This window comes from Poecilia formosa, unplaced genomic scaffold (assembly GCF_000485575.1).
Source record: "Poecilia formosa unplaced genomic scaffold, Poecilia_formosa-5.1.2 Scaffold201, whole genome shotgun sequence".
In the NCBI taxonomy this organism is placed as follows: domain Eukaryota; kingdom Metazoa; phylum Chordata; class Actinopteri; order Cyprinodontiformes; family Poeciliidae; genus Poecilia; species Poecilia formosa.
Genome location: NW_006800140.1, coordinates 1162122 through 1181785, shown reverse-complemented (window position 1 = coordinate 1181785; position 19664 = coordinate 1162122). Strand labels below are relative to the sequence as shown.

Sequence of the window (19664 nt, the reverse complement as noted above, 5' to 3'; positions counted from 1 at the left end):
CGGGCTGGGCTTGGCAGGCGTTGCTAGGTGACGGGCTGGGCTTGGCTGTTGCTAAGGCACGGGCTAAGCTTGGCTGGCGTTGCTAGGTAACGGCGCCAATAGAACTAGCACTTTTTCATCAATATTAAGGAGTTATTTACTTAAAACAAGCCTCTATACATTACTATAAAGTTACTTGTAAGTTAGTTTTGGCTTATTTCAAGTATAGTGAGATATTTGCACTACACTGGACCAAAAATACTTGGTAAGAGTTTTTGTTTTTGCATTGTCTGAAGTTAGAAGGCCTTCTTATCTAATCTTTAGCTTCCTCCATTGATTCTTTGTTGGGTTCATGTCAGGACTCTGGCTGGGCCGTTCCAAATCGTTAATTTGTTTTCCAGTCAGAACAAAACCAAGTCAGCAAAAATACAATACGGCGACATTTTTAATAAAAGTCAGGTGGTATCTAAGGAAAAACAGAAAATGGGTCAACTTTCGCTCTATTAGTAGGGAAACTTAACCAAAAATATGGTCAGGAAAAAAACAAAACATCCTTTTTTTGAGTTTCCAGATCTAAATGCTACAGAAACCCTGTAAATATCAAGAACAGAGGAGGAATAGTTTGTATGCTTCAACCTTGTGAAATGATTAGGTTTAAGTCCTGCAAAAATTTATCAAAATGTTAAACTTTGACCTGAAATATAAATATATTGTGATCACCAGATAATTACCAGAGAAGATTCAGGAGTGAGGAAGTAAAAAAAATAACGACAGTCAGTGACTTCCTCTTAATTTTTTATTTCTGCCCCGTTGTTCTGTGTGGAAAAACCCAGCAGCCCACTCACCCATCTGTTTCTCTGCGTGAGCAAAAACAACCAGAGCTTTTTTAACTAAATCTATAATAACATGAGTCCTGCATGGTTGTGCCTTTCATTATCAGCAAAAAATAAAACCCAGAAAATATTTTTCTGGTTTCAACTCTGGACCCACAAAACAGCAGGCCATGGTGGCATGAACTTTAAAGAGAAAAAACAAAACACACTCTTAGGTCAAATATGAACAAAAAAATGACCAGAACAATAATATAAAAAATATATTGAAATAAATCAAAATATAATAATTGCCTGTATTCTCCTTGTTTTCCCTGATTTAATCTCAGAACAAGAATCAGAAAGGTTTCTACTTGGTTATATGATAAATATCAGACAAAAATGTAAATAGATACAAGTAGCAGCTTTCAAGTAATGATTCATTTTATCAAGGGGAAAAAAGGAATCAAAACCCAAACTATGGTTGCCTGTCATGTTAAATTACCACATTGTTGGTTTAGTCTTTGCTTTAATTTCACTATTTTCAGAAAGACTTAATTAGAATAGCTGACAACATGAAGCAGCAATAAAGATCTTAAAGCAACATGTCGTATCCAGAGCTAAAGAATGGAAAAAATCAAAACATAAACAATATATCAGTTTGTTTTTATACCTTGTTTAGTTTATGGCTGCTATAAAAGAATTACAAAAACAACAAAACTTTAGATTTGTTCTTTTTGAGTGGATGTCGGAGGTCAGATGGAAACAAAAATTAAAATCAAAGTATATTAGAAAATAATTATTTCACGTGTGAAATATTTATTTAATGCCGTCACTGACTTTATGTTTTCTCTGTTTTTAACTCGTTCTGATTGCTTGTGTAGAATTTCTGTGTATATTTGTTTTTGTTCTCTTACTATATTCTTTTTGACTGACTTGATTGAATTCATGTGAATTTTATTCAGCTGACACAAAACCTTGAGATGCTACTAATTATGAATTGGTCCTACATAAATAAGCTGCAATGCATTTAACTAAATTAGACTGAAGAGACACAGAATGAAAAAAGACAAATCTGTTTGTGACTGTGGTGTTTAAAAGAGTGTCACAAAAAGTTTGATAACAAATCAAAAATACAAAAAAGGACACATTTGGAGTAGATGAAATTAAATAGTATTTACTGACATTTACATGTGTGGACACATGCTGTTTTAATCCAAACTACCCTGCCCTGAGCTCATTTTAGAGATTGCATAACAATGTTTCATAAGCAAAAATGCCGAATACAGACAGGATGTTCGTAATGTGATAAAATCCTTTCAGACCGCAGGAACTCTGTTCTGTTGGACTGAATGTTCCTGCAGTGAATCTTAATACTTCGGAGGATTTGCAGATCTGAAACTGCAGCTAAAAGGACTGAAACCAAGAAAAGCCTGGTTGACATGGCAACAATTTGAAAACACTCACATCATGAAGAGGAAAAACGTTCAAAGTGTTGCCTTTGGGAGAGCTCAAACAGAGAAATTGACAGAATTGTAAAAGGTGGCTAAAAATAGTTTTGCTGCAAAAGAAACTGTAAATGCTTTCCACATATTCAGCTGATGCAAAATATCATAATCATATCACAGATTTAGGGAAAACAATGAGTATATTTTAAAATAATTATAAATTCTGTTGATGTCTTCTAATATTAAACTCTAAAATATCATTTTAACTCATTAAATTGTATAAAACCAAAAAGTGCAGCTTCTGTTCACTGAATATACATGTTTCTTCATCACTCTCAAATAAATTTGTAAAGATGATTTTTTTTTTAAATCAAAAATATATTCTCCAAAGACATAAAAAGGATTCCTCTGTTCTGTGGACTACAATGGAATACCTGTAAAATAAATAAAATTATTGACATTATCTCTATTTGACTCTTATAAATAAAAGTGTCTTCAGTCAGAGGATTCCTTAAATTTCTTGTAAATACAGACTGTTAAAGGTGGGTAAAATCTTAAATTGGTCAGCATCTACAACAACTCTTAGAAGAAAAATTCACAATATGAGTTAAAGCAACTTTTAGATTCCATCTGGGAATAATAAAGCATATTTGATTTTGAAATAAATGTGAAATACAAAAGGCTTTCTGAAAAGGTTTCTGAGAAGTCCCCTTATATGATGTCAGACGGATGTGTACACGGATGCTTATTCATCGGTGGTTAGATTTTATCTTGAATTCATGACGATTTATCAAAGAAAAAAATATCTAGAAAAGTACAAAGAAAAAATGACTTGTCCAAAAGGTGAACTACATATTAGTGAGTTTACAGAAAAAACATGGCTGATCGTTTTAAATTATTTCAGGACCATGGCCAGTTCAAGTCTTAATAGGTAGGCATTTCAGTAAATGTTTTAAAAGAGCGTGATTTAAAAATATATACATATATAATAAATATTGTTAATTTAAAGTAATTTTTTATGTCATATAATGATGACTATTTGTAATTATACATACACAAAAACTGCTAACGCAGTTTTGTAGCGAATGCATGCGTGGAGAGTGGAAACGTACACGCTGCTCCACGCTTAGGAAGAAAAAAGTATGAAGTGTTTTCTTTCTCTTTTTGACATATATTCTTTTCTTCTTTTAACACGCATTCTGATTGGCTCTCCCAAACGCTTGTAGCCAATCAGCCCTCGCCTGCCATGGAGGAAGGAATAAATGCAAGATGGCTCCTCATATAAAAACAGTCTTCTTGGTCGTCCTCAGTGTGCAACAAAATAACTCTCTAATCCTTATTAGGTTAAAATATTTATCCGCGACGAGTTCTGAAGGATAAACTGAGCTTTTGCTTGGCGACGTTAGGCTGTATTTTGTGGAAATATAAAGTATAAGGACAGCAGGGACGGCTTTGAAGACATGGTTGTGAGAGCTCCGAGTCTTCGTGAACCGTTGGGCTGCTGAGGATCGCACAGCCCCAGCAGGGCCTTAGTTAGCAGCTAACTAGCTAATGACTTCGCCCACTATCCTCTACCGTTTTGGAACCCTCAAAGAAAAGAAGGAATACAACCAATGCTGAATGTGGGAAGTTGAAGCTCCTGTAACAAATGATCATGGCTGTATCAAGGTAAGTTGTCCCTGTACCGCATCTGTTATGTTCGACCGAGTTTTCTTAACAATTAGCTAGCAGGTGTGCTAACGCTTGCTAGCTTTAAATTGGCAGCGGAATAGCGTGGCGATGGCCGACTAAACCGGTACTCTTGTTACCTCAATTTGGTTCCAAACGATTTGATCACTTTACTGAAATTCACAACTGGTGGCAAACGTTTATTGGACTTGATTTCTGTCCTGACGTGGGTTTATGTTGTTTAGTATTACAAGAACTGTTGTTATGAAGTTGGGTGATTAAATGGGATTTGCAAACGCAGCACACGCTCATTAATTAATTTATCCCCACATTTGTAACCGAAGGGTTGTTATACGACGTATTTAAAAACTAATCTAAGCCCATTTAATGGTGACGTTGTTACAGTTGCCTAACTTGTTCTGGTTTAAGTATTCACCTCTGTTTATTTTTTTTTTATTGTACTCTTTTGCATATGACAGAAGTAAAAGTATCTACCTATAGAAAACGATATGTGCACAGTGGAGCACCAAAGCTGTTATAACCTGTTTAAATCCACTTTGTTACTGCTGTACATTTGCAGTAGTGTGTGTGCTGGCAGCATTTCTAAAAGCACTGCATATTTAAACAACCTATATCTGGGAAAAAACACAATATTATAACTTTTGATAGAGCTTCTTACTTAAAAATGAGACATTTTGGTAGAAAGTGTTTCATAAATTAGCCTTTTTTAAATTGATCTTGATGTGCTGTTTTAGAGCTACAATAAATGTCTTAGCTCAAAGGTTTATTAATGTAGAGAAATTGGGGGTTTTCTGCCTTCAAATGTAAAAGTCTTCATTCAATTTTTAGAGCAAAGACTAAATTAATTGTGGAACAGAGTTAAAAAAAATAATCCAGTTTTAATAGAAACTGTAGCATGGATCTTACGTTTCTCATTTTATTTGTATATCTTAAAATGAACTTTGCAATTTCAAAATATTTCTAATCCTTGATTTGTTTTAGTTTTCCTCTAGTATTAATATCTGTGTACTTTTGGTTGATATAATGCATTCTAGTCATCTTCATTTGAATTAAACACAATTTACTTGCATCAAAACTATGCAAATAGAAATTGGATGAGAAAAGGATAATATATGTAATTTTACTAAAACTGTAACCTGCTACAGGAAAATAAAAATCTGTTTTAGGAAGTAATAATCGCCAGGGAAGCATCAGCGAAGTCACAAACTCGCTGATGGAACATGCATGTTTGCAGCCTTTAACGGTTTATTGATCTGGATTCTTATCTTGCTAACTTCTCCTAGACTTGACCGTTTGTTTATCTTGCTCGACACTGGAACCACCCCAGTAACCAGGAAGGCAGCAGCCCAGCAGCTTGGAGAAGTGGTGAAACTTCACCCACATGAACTCAACAACCTCCTGTCAAAGGTGAGGATTTTCTAATTCATGTGTAGATAAACTAGTATTCTGGTGACTACAGGATGTATTTTTCAATATTGTGCAATCCTCCTGAGCAGATTAGAGTTTTTGCCATCATCTCTTTATGGCTGATGTCATTACAGTTCCTTGTGAAAGTATCAGTATGACTTGAACTTGTTCATATTTTTGTTATGTTAAAACCACAAACTGCACTAAGATTTTAAGGAATAGACCAACACAAAGTAGAGGATAGTTGAAGTGGAAGAGGGGAAAAAATATATTGCTAAAAAAATAAATGACAAAAACAAAAAAATGTAGAAAGTGTCAGGTTTTTATATGTAGATCTTAAAATTGTTGCCCATCAACAGCTAAAGCTCAGACCACTAGATTTAGAGCATCTGTAATCATCAGTTTTTCAAATTTTGCAATAGTTTCTCAATTTTCAGCATTTCAACTACGTTTGATACTAAGAAAATTACTCAATAGCATATCCTTTAACATTTTTTGAAGGCTTACTGGCAGAAACATGCAGAATTAGAATATGAAAATATTTTTAGCTTGTGTGCAATTTAAAAATATCACTTTCCTGTTTGTCAGAACAGAAAACAAACACTGCATGTGTCTTGGTAGGTTTTTATTTGTCCAGTATGTCCATCTTTAGGTGATGGAATGACCTTTTCAAAATGTTATATTTTGTTTTGTAACCTAATTCTGCTTTAAGCTGCTTCACAGCTTTATCCTTAAGCTGTCTGCTGTGTTCCCGGGTCTTCATGATGCCGTTTGTTCACTAATGTTCTCAAACAAACCGCTAAAGTCTCCGCAGAACAGCCGGATATATCCAGAGATTAAATTACACTCTCTTACTGATTAGGTAACTTCTGGATGCGATTGGTTGCACAAAATTTTGTGGTCTCAGGATGAGGGCGGGCAGAAAGCAACACCACACTTTTTTTTTTACTTTTTATTTAAGCAGTATGTAATTTTGATTACATTTCATAATTATGCACCACTTTTTAAATGCTTCTTATTGCAACTGTTGCAGATATGTTGGCTAACAAGCTAAAATCCCAATAAAATAGATTTTAATCTGCTATTTTTAACTAGAAAAAGAGTAAAAAAAAATGTGTGTAGCAAGACACTGTACATGCTTTTTATGTTGGTACTAAATTAATTTAAATTATTGTCCCAAGGTGCTTACCTATCTACGGAGTCCCAGCTGGGACACTCGAATTGCAGCCGGCCAAGCTGTGGAAGCCATTGTGAAAAATATTCCTGAGTGGAACCCGGCTCCGAAGCCAAAGGAAGGTGAGAATTCAACCATATGATTCAGAATAACACCATTTGATTTTCATGTACGTAGTTAATGCACATGTCACGGTAACCAATGGTGTAGTTGGAAAATGGTGGTGCAGCAGTACAGCCAGTTTGTTGATCACAAATTTAATTTGTTTGAGTCTTATGTGGCCTTCGAGACTCCAAATTACATCAATAAGTCACAAATCTGCAAAACTCACACAAAATCAACAGATTCTCACATTTTTGCAGATTTTTACTGCAAATTTCTCTCAAAATTGGCCAGAAACTTTGGGTCCAAGTCTCAACCTCACTTGATGTCAAGTCATAGTTTGTGATCGATGCGGCACAGACTATGACTGTGCTGTATTGATGTGTGTTTAACATCGCACATTAGCACGAATATTGTAAAGATTCCTTAAACGTATTTCTAAAATAGCACCACAAAATCTGTGATTTGGATTGGGAAAAACACAAAAAGTCACAAAATCCCAGATGGACTGACCAGTGTGAAAAGATGTTCAATTATATTATTTAATTTAAAGAAACTCTTACTGAATGCTGAAACAAACAGCTATTTATTGATATTTTAACAGTTTACTGGGTTTTATCAATGCATTCTGTCACAACCGGCCCTTTAGGAGCATTCAGATTTTTGATTTGGCCCAAAATGAAAATGAGTTCAACACCCCTGCTATACAACAAACCGTTTGTCATTTCCAAAGCGTTAATCTAAACATTTCCAGGTGTTTATGAAGCCGTTGTGGTTTCTGGACTCTTTGCTTCCCTCTAGAGTCCCGTGACAACCTGTCTCCGGAGGACTCGTCCTGTGACCGGTTAAATTTTTACCATTTTGACATCTCCCGCCTGCTCAGGCATGGAGCGTCGCTGCTCGGATCCGCAGGAGCCGAGTTTGAGCTGCAGGAAGACAAAACTGGTTTGTACAAACATGTTGGTAACTGCTCTGAGTTTCATGTGCCGTTTTCATCTTGGTTTTCCTTTCCTAAAGCCACGCCTGTCCTGTTTTTCCTTTTTTAATCTTAATCTTAAACGTTTGTTTTCTGAAATGTGACACCATTCCTGTAGAGAAAACGATCGTTTTTTATCTGTCAGTGACCAACCGGGCCCTCTGCTGCGTTTGAATGTGATTTGAATAGGAAAAGCTGCTCCTATCTCGTACCGAACCTTTTGCTTTTCCTTCTTGTCTGCTGGTTGTTTCGGTTTTTTGGGGGTTTGTTTTTTTATGTGTCCTGTTTGACAGTGTCACTAAATTGTTTAGTGACACCGTCACTAAACAATTTATCTTCAATTTATCTTCAGATAAACAATTTATCTTCAGATAAACAATTTATCTTCAGATAAACAATTTATCTTCAGGTGGAGCGTTACAGCTTTCACTATGATTCAGCAGTGCTGCATTAATACAAAGATAATGATTTATTATAAAGCAATTTATGACTTTTATATTTACACTTTGCCTAAAGGGTTTTGTGTTCCTGTCACAATAACCAATTTTGTTATTGTTCCAGAAATTATTGCGATAAACGATAAAATTGTAATTTTTTGATAATTTTGAAGTAATACATTGATAATGGCATAAAAATACAAAGTGGCTCTTCTCTCTCTTTAATTTTGCACTCAACACTGGAACTGGAAGATATTTGAAATAAAACACAACAACCAAAAACAATAAATAAAACAAAAATAAAAACAGGAAACTGAAACCATAAAAAAATATTTTGTCTCTAAACAAAATTACATCAGAGTGGAAATGATCAAGTACATTTTTATCACGTGATTGATTGATTAATTGCGTATTGCGACAGGCTAAGTTTAAATGTGTATTTCTATATTTTTTCTTCAAACTATTGATTTTCATTCAAAGCTTTTGTCAACATGTTAAATTTAAACTTTAAGTAAATGAAATAATAATAAAAAAGATGCTCTGTAATGGGGGAAAAACAGAAAGTTGGGAAAAAAAGGAGAGAAGAGTTTAATTTTGTTCAGTCATCTACCGTTTCCTTTGGATCACATTTCCTGTAGAAAACCTTCAGGTAGACATTAACTGCATCCATGGTGTTCCTTCTGAACGATCCATTGTTCACACACCAACAGTCTCATCGTTTCTTTAAAATCTGTCAGGTGAGATGGATCCTAAGGAACGTCTGGCTCGTCAGAGGAAGCTGCTCCAGAAGAAGCTGGGTCTGGACATGGGAGCTGCGATAGGAATGGACACAGACGAGCTGTTCAACGACGAGGACCTGGACTATTCCTGCCATCCCAGCGCCTTTAAAGCTCAAGGATCCAGAGCTACAGCTGGCTGCAGCTCCCGCAACCACGTGGTCAGTGTTTGGGTCAAATGTAGATCATTTGACCCATTTGGAACCTTCACATAGAATGCTTTTTAATTATTTTATTTATTGGTCAACTACACTGCAGGTCATACTGTTAATTCTGCAGTGAGTTCTTAATAAAACTGTCTTGGAGTTAATCTTCTTCTTAATGGCTCAGAACAAGAATTGGTTTTTGGAAAATCATAGAACCTCTCAGCTTCTGCGTTCACAATGAACTCCTTTTGTGCGTCAGAAACAATCCGACGCTTCAAGTTCGACTCTTGTGCACTTTGTATACAGACACTCGACATTTTGCTAAAGACTCGTCAAAATCTCACCAGGCAGCAATAAAGAATCTGTCTTTTCACACAACAGACCAAGAAAACTCTTTTCATCTGACTTCTCACAGTCCTTCTGCTTTCAGGACTTGGACTCTGGTGTCAGGTTTCCCCCTGACAAAGAACAAACCCAAAAGTTTGCAGCTGGAGAAGCAAGTAGCTTCTCCAGCTGCATTTTTGTCCCTTGGCATACGTGTCCCTCAAACTCTTCCACTGTCTCCTGAAAATTTTGTCTAAATTAATGTCTATTCATCGTTTTTGCTGGACAGATTTGTATATCTCAAATGAGGGGAAATATTTTCAAATGGTAAAAGTTATAAGTTACTTGACATTCCAACTTCCTCGCTGATCCTCTTCCAAGCAAGGTCTTTTCTATTCCCGTTTCTGCAGTCATATCTTGATTATAGGACGAGACAATTGGTTTATCCTCCATAGATTTTTTTGTTTTTGTTTTTCTGAGGTCCCGTCGGAAAATGCACCGCTACGCCACATAGCAGATTCTTTCTGATTGGTTGACGCTCCGTGTTGAGCAGCGAAACTTCAGATTTTCCAACTTCAGCACAGGACACTCGAAGCTCTTCAAATCGCCTGAAATGCGCCTCGTGATGCCATTCCTGAAAATTGAAGAAACAGTATTGAGATTGTAATTAACTCAAATTTCTCCAGAAACTTGGCTTTATTTTTTTTTTTATCACACAATGTCTCCTACGTGAGCGTTGAGGGCATTTGGTTTCCATCCAACCAGCCAAATATATTATTGATATGCAAAGCAGGAATACCTGACACTGGAAATACTGCATGAAATGTTTATTTCAAGCTGCTCTTTAAGGTCGAGATATATTATCTGTCTGAGTCCATGTGATGATTTTGCCATCAGGGCATTTTTTCTAATTTTATGTGCTGCTAATTTGCATATTTTCAAAGTCAATCTTTACCAGCTGTTTCTATATTTACTCATTATTTACTTTCTCACACATGATGAAAATATAGTGGGCCTCCTGCATCCGCAGGAGTTGAGGACTTAAATCTGCTTAAATCTATCCATTTTAATCATTCAAACATCAAATATACCATAATATGCATTAATGTGCGCAATGGAAATCATCTTAGCTCTACTGCCGAAGATAAATCCAGTTTTCCTCATCTCTGCCAGCCAATAGTTTGGCAAGTAGCTTCTCCAGCTGCATTTTCTTTCAAATAATTTTGATTTTCTTTACCAAATAAACCCATGAATAGTTTTCAGTAAAGAATTTGGAGTTTCAATTAAGAGAAAAAAGCAGGCATCTGCTGTATTTCTTTTAAACTTGGTCATCTTTACCAGCATTTTTAATTTTTTTAGTAGAGCAACATAAACATTAAACCACCCATAATATCAGTGGCACATAATTCAGTTGTAAACCAGTCATGAAATCATTGTTCTTTTATCGTTTTCTGCTTATGTTCTAACATCCAGCACATTTTTTGTTTTGTTTTCTGTGGGGGTTTCAGACTATTCAAGCTGCTGAATTGATCGACTCGGAGTTCCGGCCCGGCATGAGCAGCCGTCAGAAAAACAAAGCCAAAAGATTGGCTAAACTCGTGGCAAAACAAAAATCCAGAGACGTGGATCCTAACGAGAAGAGGTGGGATTAGCCGCACATTCATGCTTCTGTTCTGTTGATCCACAACACACCTCTGTGGGTGTATTTCATTTAAGATTTTACCCAGCTGGTGATGAGCGTCTGTACTACTTTATTCAATGTTAGCAATGACAGCGTAGAAGGTGAACCTGAGGAGAAACGGAGGAAAACGACCAACGTCGTAATCGACCAGCCGGCAACAGAACATAAGGTCTTAATTGACAACGTTCCAGACAACTCTGGTGTTTTAGAGGAGGTATGAAAGGATAAACACCTTTATGAATCCTAACTCTTTACTCTAAATGTGACGTTTAAATACTTTGTTTTCAGTCACACGAGTGGCCGTTGGAGAGCTTCTGTGAAGAGCTTTGTAACGACCTCTTCAACCCGTCGTGGGAGGTAAAGTTTGAAAAGGTTTTAACATGTAGAAAGTTACAGTTTCTGAACTTCAGTATGTTGTGTGATAAAAATGGTCAAATGGAAGGAAAGTGATGCAGTGTTTTATATTTAGTTTCCTTTACTCTAATTAAAGTAGAACCGGTTATCTGCAGCTTTTTGGAGAATATCACTGAGCATGAAAACATCAGATGAGCAAAATCAACATCTTTCAGCTTCATGCAAAACTCACATGTAAAACATGTTTTTTTGTTTTTCTTCAGAGTAGTTTAGTTGATGTCTGAATATTCTTTATATGGGACTACACTTATCATTTTTTACATTTATGCAAAAAGCCTTGACAAACGTGCAGCATCTCATAGATTCCCAAAATAAATGCACAAAATTGCGCAGCTGTAACAGCAAAAAGAGGAACTGCAAGTAGTGTGAAAACTTAGAAAGGTATTTTAGTAGAACTAAGAAGAAAAATCTATTTCTAACTTAAAATTGGTTTTAAATGCGACTTTAAAATAAGAAGTTGTTTTGTGTGGTTGTCAGGTTCGTCACGGTGCGGGCACAGGCCTCAGAGAAATCCTGAAGTCTCATGGTTCTGGTGGTGGGAAGCTGGTTGGAAGCACTGCAGAACAGGTGAGTTTTAATCTGACATGAAGCTTTTATTTTCTCCCTCCCAAACAGAAAATAGTTACATTATTAGTGATTTTTGTTTTGGATCAGATGTCGCGACAGCATCAGGAGTGGATCGAGGATCTGGTCATCCGGCTCCTCTGTGTGTTTGCTTTGGACCGCTTTGGGGACTTTGTATCTGATGAGGTAATCGTTTCATGCTCTGCAAAAACAATAAATATTAGTTTTGATCTAGTTTGTAGTGGAAATTAGGCTTGTTGCTATGATAATTGCATTATTAACTAAAACAAGCTCAATAATTTCCATTTGCATCATTTTCGTTTTTCTCTTTTCTCTCTTTTCTACCAAAAACTGGATGATGGTCTTCAGTCCGGTGCATTAAATTTAACCAATGCCGTTTTTGAAGGACAGTGCGGAGACTTTATAATTCAACTTATTTTGTTTGAGATATTTAAAATGTCTTTCTGTTCCAGTCCTAAATGTTAATTAGAATTTAAAGCTTATGGATTTATGAAAATGTGTTTTTGCGTTTTCATCTTGCCGTTACCATTTCAGTTCTTAAAATTGGTTTCAAAACAACAATATTGTCGCTTATTGCAATAACTTCTGGGGCAATTTATTATCCAGCAAAATTTGTTATCATGACGGGGATAATGCAAATTTCTTAGTCCACTTGAAACAGTAACTTTTCAGTAAAATATGGGAGTTTTTTTTTAGTTAATAATGCCTTAATATTGACAAAAAAATACTTGTTCCTTTAGCAGATTTTTCTACTTATAGCATGGGAAAAATAAGTTAAATAATCCATCAGTAAAACTAGAACTTTTATGTCTTGTTAAAAGGTTAGTTTTGCCTCGTATTAATTTATTTTCTCTAGAAACTAGACCAACATATCTTGGTAAGATGTTGTGTTTTCGCCGTGTTCACCTGCTGACGTGCAGCTCGTCGTGTTTGCTTGTTTTGGCGCGTCTGTGCAGGTGGTGGCTCCAGTCAGAGAGACGTGCGCCCAGACGCTCGGCGTCGCTCTTCTTCACATGAGTGAAAACAGCGTTGCCATGACGGTGGACGTCCTGCTGAAGCTGCTGAAGGAGGACCAGTGGGAGGTCCGGCATGGAGGCCTGTTGGGGATCAAATATGCCTTGGCTGTCCGACAGGTACCAAAGCTTTTTTTATTTTCTGTGATTCCTTTGCTTGTGCATAACATGAATCTACCAGCAGGCCTTCTGTTTTCATACCTTTTTATATTCTGTTCTGTTTTCTCCTCGTGTTTCCAGGACCTGATCTCCGTCCTGCTTCCCCTGGTGCTGCCTGCGATAACCGAAGGTCTGCAGGACCTGGATGATGATGTCAGGGCGGTGGCTGCTGCTGCTCTCATCCCAGTGGTGGAAGGGTTGGTCCAGCTCCTGCCCAACAAGGTAGTCCTCTTGTCTGCAGTTGTACAGAGAAAAACAACAAATCACCTCATTCCTCTGCAGACTGCATCCCCTTGTTGTTTGCTGTTCTACTGGGTGTAAATATTTATTGATTGATTTCTAAATTTAGGACTCATTTGAGCATTGAGTAGTTATTCCCACCATATTCCTGGATGCAAACTATAGATGTGATGAAATCTTAAGTCCTTTAATTTTACATATTCAGTCTCTAACTTCAATAATTAACTCGGCATGCTCGTAAATTTGAGCAGACGTCCTTTTAGCTGTAAAGCCATTAATTTAGAGCTGTTGGGTTATAATTGCAAATGCAGAATTGCACCATTTCTGTTAAACTGTGCACAATCTTTTCCGGTAGTGATGTTTGAAAGAGATGAACAGCTCTTACACAACTGGAGCATCTGTGGTTTATTCTCTAAAATCGGGTTTTTAGACTTGCTGTTCAAAAGCGATGAAAGTTTGAGGTTTTATCTCAAACAACAGAGAAATTTTAAGCAGCTGCACTAAAAATATACCCAACCAAAAAAAAACAAACCAAGATGAACATTTAGCCAGGAAGTCCAAAGATCTTTTTCACCAAAAAAGGAACGATGTTGCAAGACGTTTGACAAGAATGTAAAAGTACATGAAGAAATAAATCGTCAAAGTGAAGCAGGTGCAAGTTCCCGTTTAAGAGTAAGAGTGAAAGAAAACAACTCTCAGCTTTAATGAATGCCTTGGATTTTAAGGTTGTTTATTTTCAAACCTGATCGTAGATCTAACAGGTTTGGCCGTACAGTTTGTGGCAATGAGCCACACGGACAGTTTTCACTCGCCAACATTCAAACCTCTGACTGGAAATTTCACAAAACACGAGTTCAGAGTAAACAAACATGTCCGACGAGGAAGAAGCGACGGCGATAGTTTGTGGACTATTTTTAACTGAGGGGAAAACGAAACAAAAAGACGCCTCTGACGTCTGACGGACTTTCTGGTTTGCCTTGGCAGTCGTTTTGTCGTCTGTGATTTATATTCCCCTCCATGTTTCCGTTTCGCTTCCTTTCCACGTGTTGTGATACCAAAACAATCCAACATGCTGAATAAATTTCTCCAATTTGAGATCAGATCAGTCCTGATGTCCTTCCAGGCAAACTAGATCAGTCTCAACCAGACTGGGATAGTAACTAGTTGCATTTACCTTAGCAACGATTTAGAAAAAAATGTACTAGAGTATTTTTACTGCGCTGTATTTTTACTGAAGTAATTTTATTATGAAGTATCGCTACTCTGGATTAAAATTTCTAGATATACTTCACTGAATGAATAAACTTGTTTTAAGCAAAACGTCTCCAGAATTTATTTCAGTGAATTTCTTACACTTAAAGAAATTCATATGCAAAAATGTTTCTTTTCTCTTATTTTTCTATTTTATAATGTCTATATGAATAATTTTCATTTTGATCTGTAAAATACCAAAATTTCCACACAGCTTTACATTTTGGTCTGTTTAATTTTTAAATATTAAATTATTGACGTTTTGATCAGTTACTTTACAATTTGTCCGCCTTTTTACCAAATACTCCCCCCCCTCCCGAGTAATATTCTTAAATGGCTACTTATTACTTTACTTGAGTAAAAGTGTGTTAAGGCAGTGCTGCTCTTAACACTACAGCTATCATGATAATCAAAACATCCTTAAGATCGTCATTACTGGAAAATCTGCTTAATTATCTTGCTGTGTGAACAAGGCAAAAGAAATGTCACCATAATAAATGCTAAAAAATGAAGTTTGCTATTTTTTTTTCCTCATTTAAGACATTTTCATCCCAAGTGAACTTTCAGCTTTCATCCAACCAAATCCCAAATATTTGTAGGACAATTTCTCAATAAGATCTACTTTATGGTAGAAAGGCTAACAGTGATGGAGAAGCAAGTCAAAGCCATGAAGTGACATCATCATCATCATCCTGGCTCAGAGCAGAGCGTCGTAAAGCTGCATTTCACCTGCAGCCATTTGTCCCAGCAGGGTCTGAGCTGAAGGCCCTGGTAGCATTAGTCTTTGTGATGTTTTGATGCACCGCTGCTGTCATGCAGGTTCCTTTTATTGTAAACACACTATGGGATGCACTCCTGGACCTGGACGACCTCACCGCTTCCACCAACAGCATTATGACGCTGCTGTCTTTGCTGCTGACCTTTCCTCACGTCCGGCAGTGCAGGTCAGCTTCTCATATCGGCGTCTCAAATACAGCCGACTGTTGGCTTGTGATCAGTTCATCCCTCCCTGCTTGGTTTCTATTAAAACAGTCTATTATTTCCTGTTTTTGCTGCAGCATGGAGCAGTCACTGACTGTCCTGGTTCCTCGCGTCTGGCCGTTTTTAAGACACACCATATCATCCGTAAGAAAGGCGGCGCTGGAAACGCTTTTCACGCTGCTGTCTAAAGCTGACGAGGTAACTGCATCCACAAACTATCAGAACTAGAACTGATTAATCATGATGGATCGATTAATCGTTAACTGGAACATGCAGCCTAAAGAAAGTCATTTGCTGAAGTGAAAACATACCAGAGCAGTTATGAAGCTAAAAATATATAAATAATATATAAAGTTTGCATTTAACATAAAAAAATAAATTCATCTGTAAATATTTTCTACCCAGATCTACTGAATTATTTTATTTTTTTGTTTATCTGCAGCTGCATCCTTTTCTACAAATGATTGACATGTTGCTGCATTTTAGGCAATAAAATGTTTATTTTATTTAAAGAAATAAGTTATTAAATTGCTTGTTAATGTATAAAAACGGCTTACATGGTTAAATGAAAAAGCTGCAAACTGTGTCCATTTTTTCATTTTCATCAGATGAATCTACTATACTAATTGATTAATAATAGAAAAATGTATTAATAATGAAATGGCTAGTTCAGCCCTAATCAGAAAAAGGGATGTAAATGTAAAACAGCCCACTAGAGTTAAAATAGAATGATTTGATAAGTTATTGATAACATTATTTTTTTCCCTTTTCTGTCCCTTCAGAGTTGTGCGATTTGGATAAACCCCATTTTACAAGATATGTTGCGGCACATCTTCCAGTCCTGCATACTGGAGAGCAACGACGAAATACTGGAGCTCATTCAGAAGGTTAGCTGCAATAGCTAAAGACGTACTCTTCTTTTCAGAAAAGAAATATATTTAACATGTGCAGTGAGGATTTTTCAATACCCCTGATATCTCTTCTAATCCATACTGATTAAAACTGAAGCTGGTAAAAATGAATTGAACTCTTAATTTGCCTGTAAAGCTCGCAACACCTCTGAATCATCTGGTAAATTCAAACCATCGCCCAACGACAACATCCTGTTGATTTCAGTAAATAAAACCCAGATAATCTCAATATTTCATTTGCTGCTGTTCAAAGTAACAAGGAGAAACTGCGCATCGTGCTGTTATTGTCGTAATTGTTGTTTGATCAGTAGAAACTGAACACAAAATGTTCAGCAAAGACGTCTGAGCCTCTGTTTTGATCACTACGTAATATTTTGGTGTCACTCTCTCAATTTCATCCGCCATTGTACAAACAGACCAGCAACAGAAAACAACGGCTCCTCCCAAAGTGCGTCTAGAGCAATTTGCACAAGCTTCCAACTTCCAACATGTTTTTGATTCGCGAAACGCGTTTGTTGTAAACGCAGCATTAAATATTGAAAGTACTGATGCCTGAATTTGAGAATCGGTTTTAAAGCATAGAGGTTTGGTTCTGGAAGTACCATTATGTGACCTGTGTGCAGGTGTGGATGGAGCTGCTGTCTCAGGTCCCCCAGCAGTTCGTGGTGGCAGCCAGCTGTCCTTGGATGGGTGCCTGGCTCTGCCTGATGATGCAGGCCTCTCACATCCCCATAGACCTGAACATGCTGCTGGAGGTGAAGGCCCGCTCCAAGGTAACGCGCTTTTCATCTGCTCTCCTTCCATCTGTCTCCTACACAGAGCTGTGGGCGGACGTGATTCATTCCTTGTGCTGGATATTTGGGAGAGTTTCTGGCCATTTCTAAAAAATCAGATGATGGTGATTTATTTATTGGGACTAAGGTTGATATGTTTGACCTGAAGGTGCAGCAATAAACTTCAGTGGTTGCTAGGTGACAAACAAATTACTTGAATTGAATGGGAAATGTGGTCTGTGTATTCAAACCAAAGGAGCTGCCAGTTTAAAATGATTCCAGCCGGTCTGAAAACATCAACTTGTAATGTTCATAGAACTGGTGTGTGTTTTTCTAATTAGTTTTTGTGTGTGTGAAATAATTCAACAACATGGCTTCAGTCTTACTACTACAGCTAATGTTGGTGATACTCTTGCCTATAAATGAATATACTGCATTAATCAAGAATCTGAAAGTTGACTGAAGATTTACTGATAACTTATTTATTACCGTATTTTCCGCACTATAAGGCGCACCTAAAAACCTTCAATTTCCTCAAAGGCTGACGGTGCACCTTATAATACGGTGCACCTTATAATACGGTGCACCTTGTATATGGACCAATATTGAGCCACAACAGGTCTAGCAACTACAGTAAGCAGCCGCCGACTTCATTTTCACCCGTAGAAGAAGAAGCGCGTGGTGCATGCTGGGATAGCTGTCAGAACGCTGGTTTGTTAATAAAGTTTGACTGACCTATCTACCTACCGACCGTCTATAATCAGGTCGTCTGCAGGTCATTTAGCACCAGGTTCTCCACCAACATGCAGTGCGCGAACGGAGAAGGGTGACCATCGTCCGGCCACGCCCCGGCCCAGGAAGGCTCTCCTCGCCGACCAGAGTCGGACTGTTTTGTTGACATTCTTTATGTCAACAAAGTGGCTTTAGACATTCATCCGTGGTGCTTTGGCTAGGGTTACCAAGGGACCAGCCCCTATACATTTAAAGCCGGGGGGAGAGACAGAGACTGCGGCGGCAGTGTGTCGGTTGGTCTGTGTTACCCAGAATGCAGTTGGGCACAATATCGCAACACCAACACTGTGAGTGAAACAATGACTGGGGCAGCCTACGATATAAAGTACTCTGGGACCAGATGTTTATTATTACACATCCACATTTGTAGAGTACGGAACAAATCACGTTCAATGTGCCTTATAATACGGAAAATACGGTATATAGGATTACATCATAATGGTACCCCCTCCTTTAAACCTTTATTTATTGCAGTAATGCATAGGGTTAGGGTAACCCTAACCCTAAACATTCAGTAAACTTTGAAAACACAAATCTTTTTTAAGATCATAAGTGTATGCTTCTGAAAGTTCATCCTCAACATTTGTGGCCTGATGTAGTTTTTTATTTATTCTGTAAGGTAAAGCTGTGTATTTATATTGATGCTTCAGGATAAGACTGGAGCAAAGGCTCGGCTAGGAAACAATCAGGTGAAGGAAACGGTCCAGCAGTACATCGCCGGGGCTGAGACTGTAGCAGACGATCCGTTGACCAGGGATTACGTGGTGGTCCGTGCCAGACTCATGGCCGCCAGGTACGTTTTAAAAGCTTTATTTGGATCATCAGATTGACTTTTGACTATTTCTTCTTAGTTATTCATGTTGTTCTATGTTAGGTTGCTGGGAGCTCTGTGTAGGTGCATCTGTGACCCTCAGCTTAACGGCGCATCCCAGGAGATCCGGCCAGCCGAGTCTTTGGGCCAGCTGTTGCTCTTCCACCTCAACTCCAAATCAGCCCTGCAACGGATAGCTGTGGCTCTGGTTCTCTGTGAGTGGGCTGCACTGCAGAAGGTAAATGTCCAGCATTTCAGAGCAGCTGATTCAGACTAAAACCAGGAACATGCAGCACATCATGCCAACTTTTAGGTCTTTCCTCCGGCTCCCAGTAGCTCAGAGAACAGACTTTGAAATACTGTTAGTTTATAAATCACTGATCGGGTTAAAGATCTGCTGCTGTTTTAACAACCTCAGCATTCAGCTTCTCTGCACCACAAAGCTGGAACACTGCAAAAACACCAAATCTTACCAAGTATTTTTAGACTTGTTTTTAGTTCAAATGTCTTAGTAAACTTGAATTAAGATATTTGCACCAGAAACTAGACAAAAAATACTTGGTAAGATTTTGTGTTTTTGCAGGGAACAAACTTCCAGAAAACTGAAAACAGCCGAAACACAGAGTTCCTTTAAATCTAGACTAAAAACCCACCTGTTTAGAGTTGCTTTTGAACCATAATAAATAAAACATTAATCAACATTTCGATGTGTGACGACAGCATTTGACAAAATGTAATCCTTCAGTTGTTGACTGCATGTTCTTAAACTTTGTTTTTATGATGTAA

At 37.4% G+C, this 19664-nt stretch overlaps 1 protein-coding gene across 1 annotated transcript in view; it reads left to right on the top strand.

Moving 5' to 3' along the window:
• Nucleotides 1-3884: 3884 nt before the first annotated feature.
• btaf1 (BTAF1 RNA polymerase II, B-TFIID transcription factor-associated) overlaps nt 3885-19664 on the top strand; it is a 29480-nt gene continuing 13700 nt past the window's right edge. The window contains exons 1-18 of the mRNA XM_007566954.2: nt 3885-3904; nt 5209-5332; nt 6514-6628; nt 7410-7553; nt 8759-8958; nt 10776-10909; nt 11033-11162; nt 11237-11305; nt 11840-11929; nt 12017-12112; nt 12904-13080; nt 13201-13341; nt 15430-15554; nt 15669-15789; nt 16374-16478; nt 17126-17275; nt 18718-18860; nt 18942-19116. Of these exons, the coding sequence (XP_007567016.1) occupies nt 3885-3904; nt 5209-5332; nt 6514-6628; nt 7410-7553; nt 8759-8958; nt 10776-10909; nt 11033-11162; nt 11237-11305; nt 11840-11929; nt 12017-12112; nt 12904-13080; nt 13201-13341; nt 15430-15554; nt 15669-15789; nt 16374-16478; nt 17126-17275; nt 18718-18860; nt 18942-19116 (2259 nt within the window). The remainder of the gene's footprint in view (nt 3905-5208; nt 5333-6513; nt 6629-7409; nt 7554-8758; nt 8959-10775; nt 10910-11032; nt 11163-11236; nt 11306-11839; nt 11930-12016; nt 12113-12903; nt 13081-13200; nt 13342-15429; nt 15555-15668; nt 15790-16373; nt 16479-17125; nt 17276-18717; nt 18861-18941; nt 19117-19664) is intronic.